General features: G+C 39.0%; 1 protein-coding gene across 17 annotated transcripts in view; it reads right to left on the bottom strand.

The window, feature by feature from the left end:
- LOC108427443 (adhesion G protein-coupled receptor L3-like) overlaps positions 1-19,759 on the bottom strand; it is a 444,945-nt gene that overhangs the window by 226,423 nt on the left and 198,763 nt on the right. For all 17 annotated transcript variants that reach the window (XM_037533074.1, XM_017697583.2, XM_017697582.2 and 14 more), the window contains one exon: positions 9,442-9,655. In XM_037533074.1, the coding sequence (XP_037388971.1) occupies positions 9,442-9,655 (214 nt within the window). The remainder of the gene's footprint in view (positions 1-9,441; positions 9,656-19,759) is intronic.

Here is a 19,759-nt window from a genome sequence, read left to right as displayed (position 1 = left end):
ACACACACACACACACACACACACACACACACACACACACAAACACACACACACACACCGCTTGACTAATAGACTCTATCTCTTTATGGCAGTGTGGACACTGGAAAAGAAGACACATGCTGCAGCTGAGTTTGAGTGTGTACTTGTCTTTAGCACTTTGTGAGGACTGTGCAGAGTCCAAACGTAAGTGTGTTATTATTTGTCTCAATGTTGCAAATTATGTGTTAATTGTGGGGGTCATGGGATGGTTACTGAACAAAAGCACCAAGCTGAGTTGCAAAAGAGCCATCAAATTGTATATTATTATGTATGATTATATTCTCGTACCTTTTAAAACTCTCAAAAAATACATTGTTGTTTCATTTAGTTTAGCCTGTGCACAAAAACAGCACCCACATTTTACTTCTATGGCCTCATACATTTTAAAACTGTAATTAAAGCCAACATACATAGTTGTTTCTTTTACTTTAGCTTGTGCAAAAGTTATGGCACCCACATTTTCTTTTTTTGGCAATATGTTAAATGTGCTATTTAAATATATTTCATACAAAAACGTTTAAAAACCCCCAAATTACGTTTCATTGTTATTCTTAGTGAAAAAAGTCCATAAATGCTCTACACCAAACACAATTATAGTATTTTATGTGCAATGTTTGAGCACAGTGTATATTTATTTGCTGAGTTTAACATATTGGGAAAAATAAAATAACATACATATAAAGAGTATGTTCAAAAGCAAATATTTCACAATATAATGAGCAGAAGTGTGCTCTCTGGAGAGGATGTGTTGACTTATTTTCACTTCAAAAAACCAACAAAACCTCTTTTGATCAGGGGTGCACAAACTTTTCATGCAGCTGTCTTGACACACACACACACACACACACACACACACACACACACACACACACGTGCAAACAAAGTCCAGGCAGAGTGGTGCTCTCACTAAAATCACAAAGTGGAAACATGAAAAAGACATGCTGGAAGAAAAGGAAAAGCACTCTGCCACTCTGCTTCCTCACTGTTTACTCCTTCAAACCACCACACAGCCTGACTGAGAGAGAGAGAGAGAGAGAGAGAGAGAGAGAGTGTATGTGTGTGTGTGTGTGTGTGTATGTGTGTGTGTGTTATCGTTTCATGCTGGAGGTGATGCATGGCTTTGATATCATGCGTAATTACTGCTTCTGAAAGACCTCTGAGAGAGAGAGAGAGAGAGAGAGAGAGAGGCCTGATTTCTATCATTCTCTTGAAGTGGTACACTCAACCACAACAAGGTACAAGGTGAGATGGCAGATGGGTAACACTTAACGTTTAAAAACAAGTTACATGACAAAAACACCACGTCCCAGGCTTTTTCCATGTTTTACAGCAAGTGTATGACCAATGGACAATTTCACCACACGCTAGATACTATTTCCAGTATCCGTCAAATCATGGACAGATGCACAGGCGCCTTGCTGAGATGTGGCTGCACAATACCATGTCGGCAGTTCATGGTTTGTCCCTCCTCACCACTAGGTACTCATCACCGCTGACCGGGAGCAGTGGGAGCAGCCCACAAGCCTTGCCAGTTCAGAGATGCTCTGACCCAGCCGTCTGGCCATAACGATTTGGCCATTTCAGGTCATCACACCTGCCCATTTCTCCTGCTTCCAACACATCCAACATGGGAGAAGACTGTTCACTGATTGTCTAGAATATCCCAGACCTCGACATGCACTGCTTTTATGAGACAATCCAGATCATTTGCTTCATCTCTGAGTGGTCACAATATTTTAGCTCATCAATGTATATATGGAACCATATAAGTATCTATGTATCATAATATGTAATAATACAGCTTAAACATACTTTACAAACTCAGTACCATTTTGAAAATAGCCCAAACATATATAAAAACAAGTAAAAACATACACACACATCCCCAGCTGTGAGGAGTCATCCCATGACATTTCAAACAGCTGCAAAGGACTTCAGGCCAAACTGGCTCAACAGCCTTCAACGTCATCATCATCAGCACTGTCCAAACTGATGTGGTGGCCAACTCTCACTGTCACTGGACACAATGACCAAACTCAAGCAAATTCAACATAGGCAGGAATAAACAACCAAAAGATGAGATCAAGATATAAAAAGGCATTAGCCTGATTGTGCCAATTCAATTTGATAGATTATTATCATACCAATACTAGTATAGAGATTTACAGGCAAATACCAGTCTATATATCGTTGCTGTCCAAAAAAAAAAACAAGAATAGTGATTTTACAGGAGAGGGCAAAAACATTCTTTGCATTTAATGTAAGTTAATGGAAAGAATTTTAATTCTAAGCAAAATTTTGGAGTATTTCTATTGGTCCAATCATCATGAAATGTTCACCCAACGTGAAGGACAATTGCTCAGCTCAAATGATGCCTTTATTCAAGACCATTTAAAGGAGATATCCACTGATTGTTCAGAAATTTGCATAATAAAGTGGTTAAGATATAAACAAAGTATTTTACAGAGTCAGAACTGTTGCGATGGGACCCAGATGTCTGAACAGTTTAATGCTCTTAAAGGTTACATCACTGTTTTAAAATAGTTATTAATGTGGTATTGTTTTACGGTAGTTTTGGCCTAAATAAAGATAATATTTTGAATTTGTGATTCATTTCAGACAAGATTATGGTGTAAAACCTGTTTTTAAAAGCACACTCATGGCAGAGGGGTATTTGTAGGTTCACTGGTGGTTTTGGATAGGAAATAAAATGGCACAATGAACAATATCAAACTACTCTGAATGACTCAGGTGTTTACATCTCAATAAATTATGTAGAAATAAACAAGTGAATTTTAGTGAAATTACCCTTCAAACATAAGATGAACAATATGCATCATCTACATCTACTAATTTAGACGGATCAAATTGTTGATTTGTTTGCTAGTTTTCCATTTTACCTAACTGTCTGTGTGTGTGTTGTCTTGGTACTAAAGACATTCTGTTTGAGTGGAAAATCACTATCGACAGGCCGCGGTCCTCAGAGGTGCGGAGAGCCTTCGCTCCACAAAGTGCTGGCCTTTGATATTAGCACCTCCGGTTAGCCTTGTGATGTTGGCCTTGTGAGCGTGTATGTGTGTGTGTATGTTTTGTACGTGCGCTGCCAGGCGAGCTGAGACAACTCAAGTACAGCCAGTGAGCGGACAGGTGGCCCGCGGCCTGGAAAAAAAAAGCCAGCATAATTCCCACGAGAGGAGAATTCCACGCTAGGAAGAGCAGCGCTTCCGAACAGAGTTATCGCATAGCATAGGGGGAGGAAGGGGAGGTGTGGGTGTGGGTGTGTGTGTGTGTGGGGGGGGGTCTCGCTGCCCAGTGTCCCATATCGCCTCCTGTTCACATCCCACTCACGTTTCACTGGAGCACAGCTAGCCAAGCCAACAAATTAGCCCATATGGAACTGAAAAAGATTAGGCAAAACAAATATGAATATGAAAAATGAAATAACACCTCTACAATAATGATAATGTCTGCTAGCACATCTGCATGGTTTTTAATATTATGCAAAAACTAAGCTGACATATTTGAAATTACTTAGCCACTTGACAGTTTGACCGTCTTGCGAGGCAGAATGCTGCCAACTGTCAGAGAATCTGGTGCATTTCTGCTTAAAACATGGACAATGAATGAATGAATGAATTTCATGCCAATCTAAGATGGTTTATGCTGGTCTAGTGTTGGTCTGGTGCTGCTTAACACACCAGCATCCAAAACACAATATATGCTGTTGACAAGCCATGCTGGTCAGTCTTGTTTTTCCAAGTAGGGATGGCCAAGAAGCTCCTAATTTCACAGGAAAGGGCCACATGTGACCACATACAGAACTGAATAGCCTATTTTGCTTATTTTAATGGCTAATTTGACATAAACTTCTAATACTAGCTACACTGCCCTCATAGCTCCGTGTGAAATTAAAGTTAAACTTGTCTTGATCAACTGCCTTGGGGGTGGAGGGAGGGGTGTAAGTTATGGGCTCCTAAGTGGTGCAACTTTCTAAATTCATTGGCTCAATTATTGGGGAATTGCGAGCTCGATCCGCTGTGATGCCACAGCCATATGTGGCTGCTTTCTCTCTCTCTCCATTCTTCAGCGTGATACTAAGAGATCACTATGCAGGCATAGCAAAATTGGCAGTTGGCATTCAAATCCGAGCTTGCTGACCTGTCCAATGACATTGCGTTGGCAGCAGTTTAAAAGGATGTGGTGGAGCTTCACGTCTCAAGGGCAGTATATGCTAGGCTTCCAGCTTGGTAGCATCATGTGAAGTGGGGAACTAGTTAGCAGGTGGTATCGACAACAACTGGAGATGAAATCACGTTAAACATGTGATGTTTCATAGAACTACCCTTGTAGGCTTTTCCCATCTGGCCCAGATCCTGCTACAGCGCTAAACCTGAAGCTTCCGTGTTCGTTACGTAAAGACTTGAAAATCCAGTGGTGCCCGCTCGGTGGTAAACAGGATAGAAACAAACAGATGAGGGAAAGCAGAAAGAACAGTGGTTTAAAGGATGTCAAAATTGACACGCGCCTCTGTAGGCAAGTCTGTTCGTGTCTTTTTTGTATGTGTGTGCATTTGTTTGAGCTCCGAAGCCAGATGATGTCTGACAGAGTATCCCTCTTCAGCTCTGCACTGGTGTAAACCTCTGCTTTAGCAACCCCCTGGAGTTCTCTTTTGACACCTCTTTTCTTTCTCTCCCCCTTCTCTGTTTGTTTGATTCTGTTCTTGCCTTCCTCTAATAGGCTTACAGGGTAAGAGGGATCCTAGCAACAGCTGTGGCAGGCGCTGGAGTCCGGGGGCGCTAGCCCGCTTTCATGCTAATGCTAATGAAGGCAACACCGCAGGATTCCCCCGAAAATACACCCAAATACATTCGGCTCAACTCCACTCTCCACAAACTGTACACAGAGTCTGGGCCCACTTTATGCACATTATCCTGTATAGATGAGCTACTGATTAGCACCACACATTTGATTTGAATCAGATTCAGTTTAGATTCTTGAAGAAATCATTCAGTGCATTATGGAATGTCAAAGCTCTAGAACCAGGCACTCTTCATTTACAAAGTGTATAATTACAGGGAGAGCCCAGCAAGACCTGACGTAATAGCACAAAATCCTTATAGCGACAAATTCAAGTGTACAATCAGACTTTTAATCATTATGACAATATGGGTTGCCATGATAAACATTTAATTAAACCCAGCAATGACTAAGACCAGAATGATATAATTAGACCGCTGGGAATGTAGCGCTATAGACCAGAGGAAGTGCTTCCCTGTGCTGGGCTTAAACTTTGCTCTGTCATATGAAGAACATGAAGTTACCAAGTTGGTTAAACGGCCAATTACAAATCACAGCGTTCAAAAACTCTATTGTGGACATGTAGCCTGTAAAATACTGATAATGTGATTGTTCTCACTTCTCAGTGCTGCGTGTTAAATGAGCGAAGCAATAAGGGCTAATTTCGCAATCACCATCACTATAAGAAGCCTTTTAAGAAATGAAACATATCTTTATTAATTTTATAGGCTTATAAACAAGTGTTGGTTGTTTTTCATCCTTTCGAAGTAGAGGTTAGTTAGAGGGGGACACGGTTGTCTGGGATTCTCTGCTCTCCCAACTGCTAGTGACCCTATCTGGACTAAGCAGTTAATGATGATGATGATGATGAAATTTCTCATTATTGTTCGTTTGTTGTGGCATGTTGTTTCGTTGCTAAGCATCAGGCTTGATTCTTTCAGCTAGGCTTAATCTGGAGTGTGGGCAGCAGTGAAGAAGTGAGCTACACAAAACATCAATTATCAACACACATGCACACTCTCTCTCTCTCTCTCTCTCTCTCTCTCTCTCTCTCTCTCTCTCTCTCTCTCACTTTCTCTCTCTCTCTGACAATCGACCCCTCTCCTGAGCTGAGTGTGGACTTTAGCAGGACGGCTCAAATTGTGAAACAAACAGCTTTAAAGGTGTGTTTGTGTGACCTCATCATATTACACACAGTGTAATTGTGTGCGTGTGTGTGTGTGTAAGCACTACACAGCAGATATAAAATCATTAGGTATGTGCGTGAGACACAGACTGTGTGGTATGTTTATGTAGCATGTCTTAAATGTTAAATTCTGGTATTTCTGCAGAAGCCAGAAGAAAAGCTCAAACATTCAGTAGAGTAATAAAAGGCTCTTTGAGGCTAATCTGCCTCAGTTACATCACCAGTACTAACAACTCTTTGTTCTGAAACTGAGCTTTAAACCCTGGTGTCATTCACTGTTCTATAAAACATTAAGAAAAGCCACACCAGCCAGTTGGCAGCAAACAATAAGCTTTGATATTCCACTAGGCAGCATGCTGATTGTTGGCGGAACTGAGTGCGCATCATCAGCCCGCCACAGCAACACGACATTCTAGTCACAAGAGCGCTAGCTCAGCCTAAAGCCGCACGTGCTGTTATAACAGCTTACAGCAAAAACATCTTCAGTGAAAAAAAGCTATGCACATTTTAATGCATTAATTACCCAGAGATACTAGCCACTGTACTGGGAACACCTTGCTGGTGCATATACAGAACTGTATATTTGACAATTTGCAATTAGTGTCAGTCAGCGTTCAGAAACTGACCTTATGAATGGGTTACAGGGAATCTGAGGAGCTACAGTCTGTAACGCTACCTATATAGTGGACCTATGAGGGAGGAGTTTCTAATAAAGTGCTCTGTGAGTGGAAGCACAAAGTAGGTGTTTCCAGTAAATGAGTAAAAGTACAAGACAGCCGTTTCTGATAAAGTGGCCAGACAGTTTGTGATTATTGTGATATCTTCTACATCTGTATAGAAGGGCTCAGCAAATATACTGTTTGACCCATAAACTTGGTTTTATAAGCAGTCAATAAGTTTGGGATGATTTAGTGTAACATTTGTGATCTAGAACTAATCCAGTATCTGACCTTACTAATGCTCTTGTGACTGAACTCCAAATTAATAACTTACTTTCAGAAGAAACGCTGGCTTATATATATATATATATATATATATATATATATATATATATATATATATACCCACACACACACACACACACACACACACACACACATACGCACAAGCTCTGTGTTTCCAAAGGGGTCTTTTGGGGCATGGACTGTGTATGTGTTGACTGGTATTTCGTGTTGGGCCATGGGTGAGGAAGTGGGGGTTAGTGTATCTACTATAAGGAGATAATGTATGACTATGACCTGTCTGCTCCCCAGCTGTGTATGTATGTGCCTTTTCTGTATGTGTAAACATAAAAGCACTTCCCATATCAGAAATAGTGGCCTTTCCCACATCTCCTTCTATGCCAACACCACAAAATATATATATAGCTACTATTTATAGCTACTATTTAAACTTTGCATCTCCATTTCTGTCATATTTAATTATTTTTAAATGCAATTTAGCTGCTCATTACACTGTGTCAAACTTTCATGATGATTGCTTTTTGCAAAATGCTCCAAATTGGCTTTAAATAAAACACTTCTTGGATATCCTGTTTTTTTCAACAGCACTATACTATATACCTACAGAGCTGGAAGAGCTTAAACGTGGTTAAATAATGGATAAAAAGGTGTTCTTCAATGACACCTTTATATTTAGGAGTGTAGAAGTTGGTCAAACAGTAGATGGTGAGTGTATATGAGGTCATGAGTCATCTATGGGCAAAAGCTATTCTCTCATTACTGTCTTAGCTATTGTTAGGATGCTTATAAATTTCTGAGGGCTGTAAAAGCTGCTCTGAATAGATCCAATGGGAAAACATCTGACCTACAGTTGTATCTGATCTTTATCATTTAATTAGGCTACTCACCCTGTTCTCAAGTGCAATAGATAATACAGCAATCACAATCCAGCCCTCAAACCTGCTTATGATCACTGCCTGCTTTAAAAAAAAAAAAAAAAAGCGACTAAGCGCTACCACTACCACATGGAAGACTTTGAAGTTGAAAATCCACTTATTGGTGATTAAGGCCTTCAGAAATCCAGCTGTAAACATTAATTGAGTCCCATTAACCAGCATGCATCACTGTTGATAATCTAGTTGCTGCTAAATCGGCTTTTCGGAAGATTTAGCCCACCCATTTGATTGCATCCACTGGGACAGTGTTTAGTGTTACAAACACCAGGCAGACAAAGCAGGCAGAATGATCATGAAGTACAGCAGGGCATTATTAATTACAGCAAGAATCTTCAGTCTTACACGTAATGTCTTCCGAAGCTCAGGTATGATAAATTAGTGCACATAAGTCTCACACAAGGCAGTCAAGTCCTGCGGCATACTTGCTGTGAAATTATTACTTAGACGACTTCAAAAGCTACAGATTCTTACTAGATTAAAATCAAATCAAATCAAATTACAGCACCTCCTCAGGTTAAATGAATCCAGCTTCAATATGGCTTAAACTGCTGAGCACATATTAACATTAACCCGTTCATGTCCAACAAATGTTTCAGATATGATGAGGAAAACATCATATTGTGGTCGCTCTGATTTATCTAACGTGATTTTTTTTTAAAACAAAGCAGCATCACAGAAAATCAAGATCCAAGACCCAGATGAGTGTCGCCAAGGGCAACAGTGACAAGGAAAACTCCCTAAGAGCAAGAAACCTTCAGAGGAACCAAGACTCAAAAGAGCAACCCATCACCCTGTCAACACCAGTTAGCAAAACTGTGACAGTTCAGAAATAATATGGATAAAAAATGATGATTTGTCAAAGAATATTCAACAGTGAATCTATAGAAAAAAAGAAAGGAAATCAGCCTGGCACTGAACAGAAATATTCAAATTAATCAGTGATAACCAGTGACTACTGTTAGACGCCTAATACAGCAACAAATTATAAATTAGATCTATAATAATTCTCTGTAGTTATGTGATGGATGAACATCTAACATTATTGTTTTAACTGTATTTCATTTTTATACCTTTGTTCAACTGATCACAAACAAATTTGGACTGTTTATTATCTTGTGAAGAAGCAGTACTCTATTGTGACTAACAGCCATTTGGTTTGATGGAATTTCTTCAGATTTATGATCAGAGAACATCCAGACCAAAGGAAATGTAATGGGTTAAAATGATGTGGTACAGATAAACCAAACAATCCAAGTGCTCATCGCTCCGAATCTCAAAGCACTTCAAATCAGCCTTTTTCTATTTTTTACAATGTGGATATTTAACATCCTGACAATATGACAAGCACAAAAACTGTGATTTCAGTTACCAGAAACTCAAACAACAATCAAATCATCCTGAGTGGTGCTTTAAGAAATCAGTCTAAAGGCTGTTTGCAGGTTCTGTTCTGCATCACAAACAACAAAGCCAGTGTTCACACAAGCTTGAGTGTGTTTATGGTATATGTGTGTGTGTGTGTTACCTCTGGCTCATAATCTTGTAAGCATCGGGCAGGTAGCAGCGCGTGTTCTCCATCTGCGCAGGGTCAGCGTCACAAATTTTGTCATCTGTCCGCCCATAGTTGGCGCTCTCGATCATGATGACATCAGTGCCGGGACAGCGCAGCTCAATGGGGTAACTCTCACAGGACAGCTCCCTCCGGACCACTGCCATTGGCACCGGAGCACGGCTGAACGCTAGACACACAGAGAATAATTGTTCATTACTTACCACTGATATTTCTGATATTAATGTTGGTACCATGCTTATTAATTACATCAAATACTCAACACTATGAGTCTGAAAGGATGTGTAGCTGTCAAGAAGCTTTTACTGAGAAACATCCCTGAGACAAAACTGGACATCTGAGGTGCGAAATCAGGTTTTACAGACTGATGAGTCTGAATTTGTAATAGGAATTAGATGAACTGTCAGAAGCAAATGCAACCAACTTCTAAGATTGATCTTTCGAAAGATTTCCCAGCACATTTCCTAGATACACTGAAAATGAGTCTCCTGAAAAGAATGGAAGTGGTTATAAAGGCAAAGAGAGAACATATTAAATACTGAACTTCATTTTACACTGGTTACTTAGGTTTCTGAGAAATTTTCAGTTCAATTGCTTGTTAATACAAATAGCTAATCAGCCAATCAAATGGCCTCAACTGAAGGCATTTAGGCATGTAGAGGTGGTCAAGACAACTTGCTGGAGTGCAGACCGAGCATCAGAACGGGGAAGAAAGGTGATTTAAGTGACTTTGAACGTGGCGTGGTTGTTGGTGCCAGACGGGCTGGTCTGAGTATTTCAGAAACTGCTGATCTGCTGGGATTTTCACACACAACTATCTCTAGGGTTTAGAGAGAATGGTCCGAAAAAGAGAAAATATCCAGTGAGCGGCAGTTGTGTGGACAAAAATGCCTTGTTGATGAGAGAGGTCAGAGGAGAATGGGCAGACTGGTTTGAGAAGATAGAAAGTACCAGTAACTCAAATAACCACTTGTTACAACCAAGGAATGCAGAATATCATCTCTGAACGCACAACACGTCGAACCTTGAAGAAGATGGGCTACAGCAGCAGAAGACCACACCGGGTGCCACTCCTGTCAGCTAAGAACAGGAAACTGAGGCTACAATTCTCACAGGCTCACCGAAATTGGACAATAGAAGATTGGAAAAATGTCGCCTGGTCTGACGAGTCTTGATTTCAGCTGCGTCATTCAGACGGTGGGGTCAGAATTTGGCGTAAACAACATGAAAGCATGGATCCGTCCTGCGTTATATCAACGGTTCAGGCTGATGGTGGTGGTGTAATGATGTGGGGGATATTTTCTTTCAAATTCTAGTACACAATTTCCATTTATTGGCTAAAATTAACATAATGAAAAATATCTTAAAAATAAATATCCTTAATAAATCCGAAATGTGTCATAACTTTTATACAGCCCATTTTTTGTCCATATATGTTTAATTCAGCAAATAAACAGTAATTGTGTATTACAATGTGCAGGAGTGTGTCTGTAGAGGATGTGTAACTTCAACTAAACATGTAATTTCACCAGAGGTGCCCAAACTTTTGGATAAGACTGTACTCGACCAACTTGAATAATATATATGTGTCCATCCCTGTGCTTCTGTTATCTCTGAACATCCGTAAAGATTACACACAAGCATCTTCTTTCTACTTACCGCACTCTGCACAGTTATTATCTGCAGCTACAAGTAAGCCTATATATATAATACACATAGATATAAATATGTATGCTGTGTAATAAATGTATATATTCAGCTCAAACGCCCCTTTTTCAGGCTGTACCTTTCATTTTCACTTCATTAATGATTCAAACAAAGTGCTTAAAGATGGAATTGGTGTCCCTGTCTCTACACACACACACCCTTAAACATCACCTTCAGAACTCAGACATATGAATTATCTCTACACTCAGCCCTGCTACCGCAATGACAAATTAAAGCCTGCACTGATCAGACGACAAGCTCAGTATACCGTGAACGAGCCAAAGAGAGAGAAAGGAAGCTTCTAAACTTCTCTGCCATAAGAAAACCTTGTCTGATCTCCAAAATGTTAACTTAAACTCCTGCATAATTAAAATCATTAAGATATAAAGAAATTTTTTAGAGTGGTTTAGTTAAATGGTTGCGTTGTTAACAAAATCATTCAGAGTGGCTTGAAGTAAAGTGTTCCATTCCAGAGAAACGTCTCGTTCCAAGAGTTTAAAGCTCCCTCACCAAAAGTTATTACATGAAATCATCTCCAAAGAAAACCTTTTAATCAGTATTTTTACCATGATTACATATAAAAACTCACAAAATCTATAGTTGCACTGGTGGTTTTGGATAGTAAATAAAAAGTCTATATTTATTTTGTAGATATCATGATTCCTGGCTCCTATCACCACCACTGTAAAGAAATCCGAGAGTACGTTTCTCTACAGTGATCCAATTGAACGATTTGGTTTAGATCTCATGCACAAATGTATGAAATTTCCCTTTAATGTAATGAAACTGTATTCCAAGACATTGTAGACCATTTCTGTTGGTCCATTTTCATGAAATGTTCCCACAATGTGAAAGCCAGCTGGAGTCTTTGAATGTAAAATGGTGCCAAAAAGTACTTTCATGTAACAGTGAAGAAAGGTTGTAGTTTATACTCTCAGCATTTCTGCTCACCAATCCATATCTGCTTGTGTGTACGCCTGGTGTGAGGACCAAGAGGTCATGTTTGGAACAGATCGAAGTGCAGAGAAGCAGCTCACTGAGGCTGAAAAATTCAAAGGAAAACACAGCATGGAGACGTTCCATGTGCTGTTTAGACTCGGCTGGGAAAAAGCTCTTCTGCAGATTCACGCAGGCTTCATTAGTTAAGCAGGACTCACATTTTCAACCATCTGAGCGCTTGTGGTTTGATCCTTGGTGATGCCACAGCCATTCGTAAGCAGGTGTCCAAGACAGTACATCTGTCCCCCCATGCGCAGTAGGACAGCGTGATTGCGCCATGTAAACTAAGTCGAACATTCGTATTTCAACCAGTGGTGAGTCTCCTCATGTATAAACATCTCTGATGTAAACAGAAACTATTTGTACTGTTTGTATGTATCATGCATGCATGTCATATACAAACATATACGATAGCATAAGCATATGACCGTTCAGGAAGGGATATCGTTGTTATTATATGAGTAATGTGGCCCATTTTGTTCAGTAGAACATTATATTTATGTTTGATGTTTTTTTGTTTGTTTTACTTTTGATGTGCCCTGTTTTAGCCTAAATCTCAATATTATATTCAGTTTAAGCCTATTCGATTTTTTTTTTTTTTTGGCCAGCACATAATGTTAGTGTACACATATTAAAGGCCACATATTAAAGGTAACTGAGCTGTATGTCCATATAACCCATGAGATTACTCAGGCAACAAGAGCTGTAGTTTTCTTATACTGACCCTGTTTTACCATGTGAAAACCACATGCACTGAATGCCACTGACTCCAACCCACTGTAGTGAAACTGCTGGTGTGAAACTGAGGCTCTGTGGCTCCCCAGAGAAATATTATTGTGCTAACCTGATAAGCAACTGGTTGTTTAAAAAAAAAATAATAATAATAATAATTCCATGGTGCTTGTCTTGGAGGAAGAACATGTTGACTTTCACCCTCCCAGTCTGGTAGCAGCAACTGGTTAGTGGTTGGTACTGGACATGATTCATTTGGAACATTTTTTTATTACATTTTTTTTAACAAATCATATTTCACTTCACTTTAATTCCCATTTTGTTCACATAGCACGTTTCACAAAATACATTAGCATTGTAAGAGCTAGATTACTTTTGTATGGATTTGACTGGCTAATCTGTAAAACAAGACACAACACAAAATATATTTTCATCAAATCATCATAAAACACTTCCTCTTTTACTTACAGGCACAAATATGGTATGAATTATAATTTTACCATTTGTACTTTCCACACAGTCTCTCCTTTATTTGAGTGTGAAATAATTCATATAAAATATAAAAGGGTTAAAGATCTGCTCAGACAAACACTAAATGAACAGCTCTGACATCCATTCAAGCTCAGGGTAAAAAAGGAACATTTCAAATATTAGTCAGTGGAGTTGTGATGAGGCGGGATTTACAGCTTTCTTTGCTGAGTCCAGGTGGGATTTTTAGGCAGTTTTGCGAAACGTAAAAGCATCCTGCAGGGCAGAGCGCAGTGAGAGAGGAGATCAGACGCTAAGATCAGAGAGGTGGGTGTTTAACAGGCCTTGAATAATCACACCTGTTCAGGAACATCACTGCCGCTTTGGTCTTAAATCAGGAGCGCTTCAGCAGAACTACTCATTCTTTTATATCACACTGTGGAGATTTGGATGTAGCGCCCCTTCTAATGAATTACTAACCATGCTGACATACACACCACTGAAGATTTAAAGAGCTGCATGTGTATGTCATCTGAGCAACACTGTGGACTCGTTTCTGCCCACTATGCTGAAATCTGACTTACGAATGACTTGTGTCCTTGGATTTGTGCACTAGGGCTCAATCATGCTGGAACAGAAAAGGGTCTTCCCCCCAAACTTCCCACAATGTTGGAAGCAAACAATTGTCTTGTTATGCTCAAGCATTAAGATTTGCCTTCACTGGGGCTAAGGGTTCTAGACCAACCACTGAAAAACAACCCCACAGCATTATCCCTCCTCTACCAAACTTTATAGCTGGAAACCAGGCAGGTAATGTTCTCCTGGCATTTGCCAAACCCAGATTAATCCAACAGACTGCCAGATAGAGAGGCATGATTCGTTACTCCACAGAATACATTTCCACTGCTCCAGAGTCCAGTGGTGTCGTGCTTTACACCACCCAAATGGTGGGCATGTCTTACATTTCTTAAAGTGACAAATTCAACAATCACTACATCTGTTAAGAACATGCTTACCTGCCTCCCTCAGCAATGCTGCAGCACTCTCTAGACTGAGATATTGAGTTTAAAGACTATAAACCTTCTGATGAATTACTTTAAAAAACCCACAATGGTCCTATAATGCTAAAGTTACAGCTTCTTATAGCAACTGTAAGACTGTAGTAACTGTAATTACAATGAAGAAAATAGAATGCTGGTCAGATAAGAAGGGCAACAAGCTAAAAGCTAAAGTTGGCCATGCAGATACAGATCTTTTCTGTGGCTGAAAGGGTAAAGAAATAAGGCTCTTTGTTTTCCTTATGATTTTGTTTGCAGACTGAGGTTAAGCTAAGGCTAGCTTATATTGACGAGCTTTTAGCTCAGCAGTCAGGATTGGATAAGTCTACAGAGATTCTCTGCTTATTTGCATAATGCATACTGGTATTGCAGTAAGAGAACACTGACGAAACCTGATGAGTCAGAGGGATAAAGGATGCTGCTGAATACTGTATTATACGCCAAGTAACATATTAAACTCAATTTTTATGCTGCAAGGAGTCCAACAACTTTATAACAAAGTTCTGCAAAGTCACACACACAGACATATACACATATCGGCCAAATTTTATATTATTGAAAATAATGACTCCTAAAAAGTGCTAATGGATTCAGGTTCTCCAGCAAGTCTAAATTTAAGTGAATAATACAAGCCCAGACTTGTCTTTAGTTACTGACACCTGCCAACCCACTGCAGTAATTACTGCTACAGGATTAGAAACGTTTCCACTCTCTCTCTCTCTCTCTCTCTCTCTCTCTCTCTCTCTCTCTCTCTCTCTCTCTCTCTCTCTCTCTTTAAAGTGTGTCCTCCGGAAACGCTCTCCAAAAAAGCCTCTCTGCCGATAGTACCGTATCTGTGAACAGTTCCATTCTGCTGAATGCGTGAGTCAGATTTGTGCTTTAAATTCCCCACAGGACTTTACTGCTCTGTCTAACTGAGACTTATCTGATCCATCAGCCGGGCCACTTTCTACTCAAACTGAATATGAAAATAGCACAGCTAGCTTTTAGCGCAGCATGTACTGCAGCTTTGAAATTAAAATGATGTTACAATCTTGCATCATTCGGCAGAGAGTGCCTCACTATTTATGAAAATGACACACACACACACAGTTTTTGACATATTGTGAAAGTATCTGTTTCTCTTTACAATGTGCTTAAATTTCACAATGAATCGGCTTTACCAACAGGCTCAAAAACCACTTAGAAAGAAGTCTGGTTCCACTGACTTACATTAAAAATAAAGTATGTTTTTCCTTTTCCTGTAAAGTCACAGGAGTCGCAAGGTACAAGATACAAAGTTTTGTTCTGACAGCAGTCATATGTCATATATGTGCATCTTCACAGCCAATAAGGCATATATATAAATATGAGACATAAACATCAAATGTGGCCTATGTAAAAGTATTAGCTAGAATATACTGCCAAAAGTATTTGCTCATCTGCCTTTGCACGCATATGAATTTGAGTGACATCCCATTCTTAATCCATAGGGTTTCATATAATAGCCCACCCTTTGCAGCTATAACAGCTTCAACTCTTCTGAGAAGGCTTTCCACAAGGTTGAGGAGTGTGTTTATGGGAATTTGTGACCATTCTTCTTCGTGAGGTCAGACACAGATGTTGGACGAGAAGGTCTGGCTCGCAGTCTCTGCTCTAATTCATCCCAAAGGTGGTCTATGGGGTTGAGGTCAGGACTCTGTGCAGGCCAGTCAAGTTCTAAGGTTTGGATGCAGCTGCTCAGCCTTGGAAACCCATTCCATGAAGCTCTCTACGCTGTTCTTGAGCTAATCTGAAGGCCAGATGAGGTTTGGAGGTCTGTAACGATTGACTCTGCAGAATGTTGGCGACCTCTGCCCTCTATGCGCCTCAGCATCCACTGACCCCGCTCTGTCATTGCACATAGCCTACCACTTCGTGGCTGAGTTGCTGACGTTCCCAATCGCTTCCACTTTGTTATAATACCACTGACAGTTGACTGTGAAATATTTATTAACAAGGAAATTTCACACCTTGAAAGTAGCAATAAAGGGGTTAAAATAATTGAAATCTGACTTTTTCCTCTGTTTTTGAAATTGAAGAGCTTGATGCAGTATGTAAACACTGTTAGTATGTAGACACTGTTAGTTTCAACGTTCACAAAAACCAACATTTAAACACATCTGCCTATTCAGCTTACAGCAGGGTAGCCCTGCCCACTCACACTGAAGTTATAAGGAGTGTTTCAGCATGGACTGCTTTTTGAAAGAGATCCAATACAGGACAGCCAATCAGAAAGTACATACATCAGCATCAAAAGAACAGTAACCAAAACAGCAATTAAATTCTAAAATAGAAAGCAGTATTATGTAAAAATTAATAATTAATTTTTTCTGGTGCATAAAATCACACAAATGTTAGGAGACCTCAGGAGAAAATATAAAATATGAGAATAATTTGACCATATAAACCTACAGAAATTGATATGATATCTAGAATTTGGAGCTTGTTAGAATGGATGTAAGGTTATAAGGTTAATTAATAAGGGTCATATTTTATATTTTTATTAGCGAGTTTAATATTTTTATTAGCGAGTTTAAGAAATATGACAAACTGAGAACTTAATCATATTTCACAAAAAGCACTTGAGAAATAACAGTCATATCAGCCACGAAAGCGTAATGTAAAACCAAAACGGCTGGAGTCTATTTAATTTCTGACCTTATTAAATTACGTTAGGAAGTTTCATTGATCATTTTCAAATTGGTGTAGTCCCACTGAGGTAATTAATGAGATTAGAAGAGTTTTGATGATTTTGTGGGAAGAAAACTGCAATTCTTTAAGTCATTAAAAACCAGAGCAGCTCCACTTTAACCTCGTCCTTCACCGTCCCACCCTCCCAAGCAGCAGTGACATTTAAAAGCCATCATTAATGCGCACACACACACACACACACACACACACACACACACACACACACACACACACACACACACACACACACACACACCACCCAGGGGGTCTGGCCTTCATCTTCTCACAAAGATAAAAACATGTCAGAATAAAGGGGTCAGAAAAAACACGGCCAAGAATAAACCTTACGGTGTGTATTTGTATGGGTCAGTATGTCTGTGTGTGTATATGTGTGTGTGTGTGTGTTTGTGCATGTGTGTCAGTATGTGTGTGTGTTTGTGCATATGTGTATGTGTGTGTTTGTTCATGTATCAGTATGTGTGTGTATCAGTTTGGGTGTGTGTGTGTGTGTGTGTGTGCATGTTTGTCAGTATATGTGTGTATGTGTGTGTGCATGTGTGTCATTATGTGTGTGCATCAGTTTGGGTGTGTGTGTGTGTGCATGTGTGTGTGTGTCTGTGCGTGTATGTGCAGAAATTCCATTCAAAGTGCAGATTCTAAACTTTCAGTCCATTTCTCCTGCCTCCTAATCTTTCATCAATGGTCACTTCTGACCACTGCACTGCTGATGTCTGTATAGTTTTTGTTGGCTGCTCTGAATCCGCTTAATATTGCAAATGGTCTCATTTTAAGACACAAGACTGCAATAAGCCATTTTAAGTATGTGAATGAACCCTGAAATAATTGTATTAAAATAATCATGTAAAGTAAATTGAATATTAACCATCTGTAATAACTCTTCTATAGATTAAGCCAATCAGACTCTAAAGACATCATAAAGCTAAATCACTGCCAGTCATCCTTTTCCTTAAATCATTTAAATGCTAATAGAACAGAAACAATAATGCATAAACAATAATGCCTCTGTTTTTTCTAATAATATTACTACAGCTTTAAGGAAATGTTTTTCTTCCAGAAATCATTCTTTATGTCTAAAACAAACTGATTTCAGGCAGTGATGAAAACGTTACATAAAAATAACGTTCATTAAAATATAGACAATAACAAACAAAAACTGCCTCATAAAAATCAATAAAATGTCTAATAATAATGTCATAATGAATGTCTAATAATGTCTAATAGCCGATCCCTGCAGCAACAGAACAAGCACCCCTATTTGTTCTCCCCACAAATCAAAATACATGCAAAGTTTAAATGCAGTAAAACTTTAAATCAAAACTTTCACCCAGTCTCCTGAAGTGCTCACTCTGAACTGTAATTTGTACTTTGTTACCTCAATAAGAGGGCTTCTTTAACACAATGTATTGTAAAACTGTCAAACCAAATATTTATTAAATCAGATCGAATGTGGACAGACTGTGAAATAAGGTGAAACATCAGTATGTGTAGTTAGAATTCTCTCCTCTCTCCGACTGCCCGCAGGAATCCATATGAAACCGCTATAAAACACTCATATTTAAACACATGGAAACTCTATCAGATCTGCTCCTGAAGATGACTTTCTCATCTCCGCCTTTTCCCTCACACTGCAGTATCGCTTAACACTCACCGATCTACTTTATTGTCCTTTTGCTAAACATTCAATTTGCATTACATAGTTATGTAAATATAATTACACTGGTAATGAGTCATTACATGATGACATTTCTGCTTAGTTTATGCTCTGCAGTTGCACTTCTCCCATTTTTATATTTGTTTTGATATCAAAAAATTGACAAAAAGGCTTTCTTTTCTGCAGAACAAAACTGTACACAACAATATTTCTTCATCAAATGGGAGGAAAGTTCCTGCAAATCCAGACTGAACACACAACCATAACTTTTTATTACATTCAAAATAAATTCAAGTCACTGTATTAACTCCTCAATGATACAGTCACAGCGTGCAGCATGAAAAAGTCCTTGATTTACTGCCCTTCATTTGGTTAACTCCAAGCACAAGTTATCCTTTTCAGGAGCTGTGCACATTGGATATACAATCACAGAAAAAAGGATGAAGTCAAAGGAAAATGAGTAAAATAAATGAAGTTTCCAAGCACATGGAGTTCAAACAGATAGATAAAGGGACTCCTAACAACCATGTAAGTTCTAGTAGACCACCTAAACTGTCCCCATCAGATAAACAGTGCTTAAACCTTTCATCTTTGAGAGAAAGGAGAAGTAGCATTTTACAGACTGGTGCTAAATTGGTAATGATGTGTGGTATTACAATAGAAAGTTTTCCTAACCTAAAAATGACATATTAACATTTTATTCGTAACTAAATTCTAATCTTAGTGATTAGACATCAGTAATAAAATGGTAAAATAACTTTCTGGATAATAAACAATATATTACAAATTGTAGAGGTAACCAACCTCCAATTACCTGTAAATAAATGTTTATGTTACACGAAAATAGATACAAAAAAAGTAAATAATACTAAACAATTAGTCAGTTAGTGTAGCTCAGTGTTTTTTTTTTTAATAAATTGTCATA

Source organism: Pygocentrus nattereri, chromosome 22, assembly GCF_015220715.1.
Source record: "Pygocentrus nattereri isolate fPygNat1 chromosome 22, fPygNat1.pri, whole genome shotgun sequence".
Lineage (NCBI taxonomy): Eukaryota > Metazoa > Chordata > Actinopteri > Characiformes > Serrasalmidae > Pygocentrus > Pygocentrus nattereri.
Note: the sequence above shows the minus strand (reverse complement) of the source record. Positions and strands in the feature narration are given on the sequence as shown.